Here is an 8,416-nt window from a genome sequence, read left to right on the forward strand (position 1 = left end):
ACTAAACAACCTAAAACTACCTCGGGTACATATCTGTAGTACCTGATACGACAACGACCCCATCTGCCTTATTAACCAGAATCGATTCCCTCTACTCCACCTCATTGACCCCACCTATGCATTTACATGTTAACTGCTAAATGACGTTATTGATTGACACTATCGCATTACCTCGCAGCCAGAAAATCTTGCCAGTATCACTAGACAGTCAACAATAGCAGAACGCATGTTATTTTAATCGGCTGATCACGAAATTTCGTGATCGTCTGTGACGATGTCCATTCATAGTATCAGGATCGAGTTAATGAAGACTTATTTTATATTATTGTTATTGTATTAGACTTATTATTGTTTTTATTAACTCCTGATAGTATGTGAACAAGTGTGCAAGTGTGTATGTGTACACGTGTGCGAGCGTGTGCACGTGTGCATGTGTGTGCATGTGCGAGAGCGTGTGTGTATATGTGTACGTGAGCATGTGTGCATGTGTACACGTGTGCGAGCGTGTGCACGTGTGCATGTGTGTGCATGTGCGAGAGCGTGTGTGTATTACGTGCACCTGTGCATGTGTACACGTGTGCGAGCATGTGCACGTGTGCATGTGTGTGCATGTGTGTGCATGTGCGAGAGCGTGTGTGTATATGTGCACGTGTGCATGTGTGTGCATGTGCGAGAGCGTGTGTGTATATGTACACGTGTGCATGTGTGTGCATGTGTGCATGTGTGTGCATGTGCGAGAGCGTGTGTGTATATGTGCACGTGTGCATGTGTGTGCATGTGCGAGAGCGTGTGTGTATATGTGCACGTGTGCATGTGTACACGTGTACGAGCGTGTGCACGTGTTCATGATTGTGCGAGAGCGTGTGTGTATATGTGCACGTGTGCATGTGTACACGTGTACGAGCGTGTGCACGTGTGCATGATTGTGCGAGAGCGTGTGTGTATATGTGTACGTGAGCATGTGTGCATGTGTACGAGCGTGTGCACGTGTTCATGATTGTGCGAGAGCGTGTGTGTATATGTGTACGTGAGCATGTGTGCATGTGTACACGTGTGCGAGCGTGTGCACGTGTGCATGCATGTGTGTGCATGTGCGAGAGCGTGTGTGTATATGTGCACGTGTGCATGTGTACACGTGTGCAAGCGTGTGCACGTGTGCTGTGCATGTGTGTGCATGTGCATGTGCGAGAGCGTGTGTGTATTATGTGCACGTGTGCATGTGTACACGTGTGCGAGCGTGTGCACGTGTGCTGTGCATGTGTGTGCATGTGCAAGAGCGTGTGTGTATTATGTGCACGTGTGCATGTGTACACGTGTGCGAGCATGTGCACGTGTGCATGTGTGTGCATGTGCAAGAGCGTGTGTGTATATGTGCACGTGTGCAGCAGCATGTGTGCACGTGTGCAGCAGCATGTGTGCACGTGTGCAGCAGCACGTGTGCACGTGTGCAGCAGCATGTGTGCACGTGTGCAGCAGCATGTGTGCACGTGTGCAGCAGCATGTGTGCACGTGTGCAGCAGCATGTGTGCACGTGTGCAGCAGCATGTTTGTACGTGTGTATATGTGAATACATGTTTCTACAGACGTTGTCGGCAGTTCTGCAAGTCGTATTGATATGTTTCCATCGGTCTTCATCCAATTAAAAAGCCATACGTACCACCCTTCAATAGCTACTGACACAGCTGACCTGTACGTTTACATACAGATGGTACTTGTATTTACCTGAGCAGCCCAGTAGATAGACGCAATGACCCACGGCAGTCCTAGACCGAGAAAAACGTTTACGGAATTGCTCCCTGTCACGTTCCCTGCAACACACATGTGTAATGAATATATACAGTGCTGTATAGGCAGTCACTGAGACAGATACTCACCTCTAGATAAGAGATATGTTAATTATTAAGCTGACTGATGGGTAAATATAGGAAGAAACTGGGATCAAAAAATATGGCTACCAGACGAATAACTACATATATAAACTTGTAACATATAATTATATACTGTCCAAACATCAATCTAAGCAAATTGTGTTAAATCGCCTATTTTTTCAGTTATTATATTGTTATTATCGTTCCGAATTATTAGTTTGATCAACGAATAAACAAGCACCGGAATAAATAATAATCTACACTCTATAATGTCTACTTTATATTATTTTTCATACAAATGTAAACGTTTAAAAAATCAAACTATTAGCTATACTCTAGTTAGGTAGAGCTAGCTTAGCAATACTCTACAGTCAAGATAAATCATCCAATACAATAATATAACGATGACGACATAGATATGTATATAACCAAGTCACGAAGGTCGACCGACCGATAGAGTTGTCGGCGTATCGCTCCATGGTCGCCGCTTGCTTGCTGGCAAACAGGTCCGGCAGACTGGTGCCGAGCGCCACGAGCGTGATGGCGGTCACCGAGTCATCTAGACCAATCAGACATCCAAAGATGCCTAGCAGCAGAGCGACGAGTTCGTAGAGAAAAAGCAAGTATTAATTAACACGCACGCATATATTACTTCATACACGCACGCACGCACACACAGACACGCACACGCATGCACGCGCTCATAAACGCGCACACGCGCTCATAAACGCACGCACGCGCACATAAACGCACGCACGCACGCGCACATAAACGCACGCACGCACGCACGCGCACATAAATGCACGCACGCGCTCATAAACGCACGCACGCACGCGCGCGCTCATAAACGCACGCACGCACGCGCACATAAACGCACGCACACGCTCATAAACGCACGCACGCGCACATAAACGCACGCACGCACGCGCTCATAAACGCACGCACGCGCTCATAAACGCACGCGCACGCTCATAAACGCACGCATGCGCATAAACACATGCTAAATCGGGTACCTAACGTTATTCATATATAAAGCTCTATTCCCAACGTCTTCTACATTAGAACATTCTCACACAAGATAGTGCAGAGCAGAAGTAAAAGCGAACACCACGTCTTATTTGACACCTTCGCTACAGTTAATAAGTAATTATACAGTTATTAAGTGAACAATGGGCTGCAATTCCAGCTGGAATATTTACGCTCTGCCGCTACTTACAACTAATGCATCTGCTTTCGCTGCTTCTCGTGCAACATTAACAGAAATTTGTAACAATCAGAGACCAAATATACGACACGCGCGCATATCGCCCGGGAATAAATACAGCAGCTTATTAATATTTACGCGTTTATCTATATTAAATAGGGCTTACCGTTTACCCCACAGGCACTTGAAGCGTTTCAATAAAATATATACGCAGGGGTCGTGTGCTGTGCACGGCGACAGTTAAATACATAGCTATTTAGAATAGCTATTTAGAATTTGCTATATATATATAGCTATATAGAATTTCTGGCACACGCTTTCTTACCTGCTATATATTTAACTGTCGCCGTGCACAGCACACGACCCCTGCGTATATATTTTATTGAAACGCTTCAAGTGCCTGTAGTTTACCCCTGATATAATCAGCATATATATATATATCATCGACCGTCATTAATATTAGCATGCCACCTGTCCCCACATTATTCACCGACTACAGCAGCAGCAGCAGCAGCAGCAGCGGCGGCGGCAGCGGGGGTCCAGCGTGGCACACTGCACCCACGGGCATTGTGCTCACACGCTTCCGTGAGTAATGGTCCCCAGCTAAGTAAAGGTCCCCAGGTGAGTAAAGGTCCCCAGGTGAGTAATGGTCCCCAGGTGAGCAAAGGTCCCCAGGTAAGTAAAGGTCCCCAGGTAAGTAAAGATCCCCAGGTGAGTAATGGTCCCCAGGTAACTAAAAGTCCTCAGATAAGTAAAGGTCCCCAGGTGAGTAATGGTCCCCAGGTAAGTAAAGGTCCACAGGTAAGTAAAGATCCCCAGGTAACTAAAGGTCCTCAGATAAGTAAAGGTCCCCAAGTAAGTAAAGATCCCCCCAAGTAAGTGAAGATCCCCAGGTAACTAAAGGTCCTCAGATACGTAAAGGTCCCCAGGTAAGCTCCTGACGGCTAACGACGCGCGCCTCTCACCTGCGAGGTCTCCTACGATGGCGGTGAGGATGCCGATCATCATGAGGGAGATGCAGAAGCACAGCCAGCCGCCGAGGATCGTCGGGGGAGGTATGAGCGCAAACAGGATCTACAAGCAAGAAAATAGTATAATAGATTATAGAAAAAAAATAAATATATATATATATAGATCATCATGAGAGAGACACAGAAGCACAGCCAGCTGCCGAGGATTGTCGGGGGAGGTATGAGCGCAAACATGATCTGTAATGCTTTAAATTGACTACGTCACGAATTTTCTAAAGTGATATTTGCAAAAAAATACCTGATAAGATTACCTGATTAGATTTAATTACCTGATAAGATTGTTTCTCAACTAGTTAAAAATCCTAAAAATCTGTACGATTTGATATTATGATCCTGACATTAATTGCTTGCTATAGGCTATGAATGAGTCACGAGTGTATGTTTACATCGAACAATATAGTAAAATAGGAAGTATAATGCAACAATTTAACCATAAAAAAATGAACAGAATTACTTACATTCTGTGAAAAAGTAGAAATATTTTTTTTAGTTTTACTATTTACGGTGATGTAATCACTTTAAGCAACCCTTTTTACCATTCATAAAACATATTATCAAGAGTACATAATAGAGATCTCTATTATGTACTCTTGATAATATGTGTGTGCTATATAAGCGACAGTAAAAGTTAGAACAGAGGTCATTATAGTCTATACTCCCCGACTGCTTCCGGCTAGAATTCTACAGGATCTACGAGCAAGAAAATAGATTATAGATCATGCCCAGCTCAGGTTCCGATTTTAATATCATTAAATTGAGTTGATTATTTAATTAATTTTAATTAAATTTTTTAATTCTTTTAATTTCGAAATTATTTTTACTATTTTAAAATTAAGTTGAATATTTTAATTACAAATTCATTTATTTATTATATATTTTGCAATATTATTTTCCATTATGATCATCTGTAATTAAGACTCCAATTATGTCGTTAAGTCACTGTTGATTGGTCGTTGAACCCATCCCCAGGTAAACACCACATCGCCCCGACCACAACCTCTGCTCTGCAGGCATAATAATGATCACGTTTCCCATTAAATGACTTTATGGTCACAGATGTGACCGGCAAAGCTAAACGTGCGGTCGCTACGATTGCAGCCGGCTATCGATCTGGCAGTTGAAAGACCCAATGTCTACATACATCGTGGGTAGCTAGCTACAGGTTTATTCAGTTTATGGCTGTCAACACCGGCCGATAATATAATCAGGGGTTACCACAGCAATTACGTAGGGCAACGATGATTATTATTATTATTATTATTATCAATATTATTATTACCAACAAATAATTAAATAAAAAATATAAACAAATTAATGAGAAAAAATGAAACAAACGATTAAAAAAACAAAAAAAAACAGACAACAGACGGCGCCGGCGTCGTCAGCGCGCGCACCTTCCAGCCGAACGTGAAGAAGTGCATGAGGTAGTCGAACGGCGTCGCGTTCTCGACGTCGCCGCCATTGACGTTCATCGCGTCGTGGAATTGAGACTGCCAGCTGTCAGACCCGACGCGCAGCGAGTCCATGTTTACCTTCGTCATCATCACGACACGGCTCACCATCGAGTTGAAGTCTGATTGAGACGGCAAAGACAAGCGAGCATCCGTTATGATTTCCGTCTGATCCTCACCGTACGCACGGCTAGACCGAGGATATATGACAGGTATATATCTATATATCTATGTGTATATATATATATACATATATATACACACACTCATATATATACGTATATATATATGCACATATATGTATATATTTATACAAGCGAGCATCCGTTATGATTTCCGTCTGATCCTCACCGTACGCACGGCTAGACCGAGGATATATTATATATATATATATATATCTATGTGTATATATATATACATAGCCGATAATAGATATACAGCCGGTACAGAGTAGTGGACAGTAGGTCTGATGAGGATGTAGATGCTAGCTCGCACCCTCTATCCCGCTCGCACCCTCTATCCCGCTCTCAAGTACACATTACTGTAACATCTTACGACTAGAGCAGCGTATCGTTTTGGTCGTAAATCGGTGACATCGTAATAATCATCATCATTGGCAGTAATCAATATCATCAAGAAAGAAATCAGCAAATACATGTATACAATCCCTATTATCTACTTATCATCTGATGTATAGTATAGTATAGTATCTGCGTATAGTATAGTATAGTGTAGCAGTATAGTATCTGTACGTTGCATGACATAACATGCACTTGCAGACGACGATACACATTTGTTCAAACCACTTCTGTCGTTATCGTCAGGCTACGGCTACATTTCTGGCTATTTGGCAGACGACGAGAGCGAGGTGTTTACCGTCGTCGTTGACGATGGTTACTATGGTTCTCTTCGTCGGGCCGAGGGTGGCGCCAGCGGAGGCTCCGTAAAGCACCAGCTCAAAGTTCTCATCCTTCTCCACATCCTGGTCGTTTATGATTGGAATCTCTATCATCTTATTCAGCTGAGGAGAAGAGGAGAAGCAAGTGAACACGGAAAACAGCGTGAACGATGCGATTCGTGCTAAAAATTTCGTTTCAGATAACATTGAAGATACTAAAAATGATTGTTCACTAACGGAACTGCCATCTGCCGAGACTCTATTATGATATTTATACATAATTCATACTACTGTAATTATATATTGCAATTATATTGCATATTTGTATAATTCCATATATTATTTCCTGTTATAATTCATCATTAAATCAGCTTATATTAGCTTATATTAGCTTACATCAGCTTATATTAGCTTACATCAGCTTATATTATCTCACAATAGCATATATCAGCACGTATGAATGAACACTAGCTAACACCAGCTAACACTAGCTAATACCAGCTAATACTAGCTAATACTAGCTAACACTAGCTAACACAATAGCTAACATAACTCATGCTAGCTCATCACCTCTCCGTGTTCGAACGTGACCGTACCCTCGCTGCCAATATAATATACTTGTTAAGATTAGTGCATACTAGCTAACATTAGCTAACACACTAGCGTATACTAGCGTATAGTAGCGTATACTAGTGTATACTAGCGTATAGTAGCGTATACTAGCGTATACAAGCGTATACTAGCGTATACTAGCGTATACAAGCGTATACTAGCGTATACTAGCGTATACTAGCGTATACTAGCGTATACTAGCTCGATCATCACCTCTCCGTGTTCGAACGTGACCGTGCCCTCGCCGCCTATGAAGTCCTTGCCGTCGATGGCGGACTTGCTACGTGAACGCCAGTTGAGCGTCACGCGTCCGTCTGCGCCGTTCTTGCGCACGACGGGAACCTGTGACACGCCGACACTCTCCTTGACGAGCACGCTCGGCCGCTCAAACTCAAACACACCCGGCTCTGTAACAACGAGGGAGAGAGATGAGTTGGGCTTTCATAAACGATGCGACATCACACCCCGGCTCTGTAAAGATGAGGAGGAAGAGGAGAGATGAGGTGAGCTTTCATAAACGATGCGCTATCTACTACAGAACGCTGAAACTCAAACACACCCGGCTCTGTAACAACGAGGGGGAGAGATGAGGTGAGCTTTCATAGACGATGCGCTATCTACTTATACAGAACGCTGAAACTCAAACACGCCCGGCTCTGTAACGATGAGGAGGAAGAGGAGAGATGAGATGAGCTTTTATAGTCAATACGATCTGAATCTGAATGGTTACAGTGCAGACCCATTGCGGTATAACACACCCGAATGCATAGTTAACCCGAAAACATAATAAACAAAAACAGAATATGGCCGCTCGAACTCAAACATACCCGGATCTGCAACGTTCAAGAGCAGGAGGAGATGACGGTGTGGGCGTTGGATCGTCCATGCAATACAAATTATACAACCACTGAGCCATATGTAATAACAGCTGTTGCGTAGAGCTCAGTATAGACACATGACAGATGGACATAAGATATATGATATATACGGTCCAGACGTTTTTAAACTGGTGCCGCTGCACTAAATAATGCAATAACGCTGCAGTAAATTGTCTGCTGTTATTTATATAGTCCGTATCACTATAGGGTCTCTTAAAATATATGCGCAAACACTGCACACATGCACACATGCACGTAGGTACGCACATTCACACGTATTGCGCGTACACACACGCGCACGCACGCACGCACGCACGCACGCACGCACACACACACACACACAGACACACACACACACACACCCACACACACACACGCGCACGCACACACACACACACACACACACACACACACACACACCCCCACACACACACGCGCACGCACACACACACACACACACACACACACGCGCGC

At 43.7% G+C, this 8,416-nt stretch overlaps 1 protein-coding gene across 1 annotated transcript in view; it reads right to left on the reverse strand.

Annotated features, from left to right (window-relative positions):
• Positions 1-8,416, reverse strand: part of LOC106813433 (sodium/calcium exchanger 3-like) — an 18,776-nt gene that overhangs the window by 3,823 nt on the left and 6,537 nt on the right. Inside the window, exons 4-9 of the mRNA XM_014817564.1 lie at positions 7,278-7,502; positions 6,431-6,575; positions 5,498-5,676; positions 4,038-4,146; positions 2,320-2,454; positions 1,723-1,808 (exon numbers count right to left, since the gene is read on the reverse strand). Coding sequence (XP_014673050.1) covers positions 1,723-1,808; positions 2,320-2,454; positions 4,038-4,146; positions 5,498-5,676; positions 6,431-6,575; positions 7,278-7,502 — 879 coding nt within the window. The remainder of the gene's footprint in view (positions 1-1,722; positions 1,809-2,319; positions 2,455-4,037; positions 4,147-5,497; positions 5,677-6,430; positions 6,576-7,277; positions 7,503-8,416) is intronic.

This window comes from Priapulus caudatus, unplaced genomic scaffold (assembly GCF_000485595.1).
Source record: "Priapulus caudatus unplaced genomic scaffold, Priapulus_caudatus-5.0.1 Scaffold772, whole genome shotgun sequence".
Taxonomy (NCBI): Eukaryota; Metazoa; Priapulida; class Priapulimorpha; order Priapulimorphida; family Priapulidae; genus Priapulus; species Priapulus caudatus.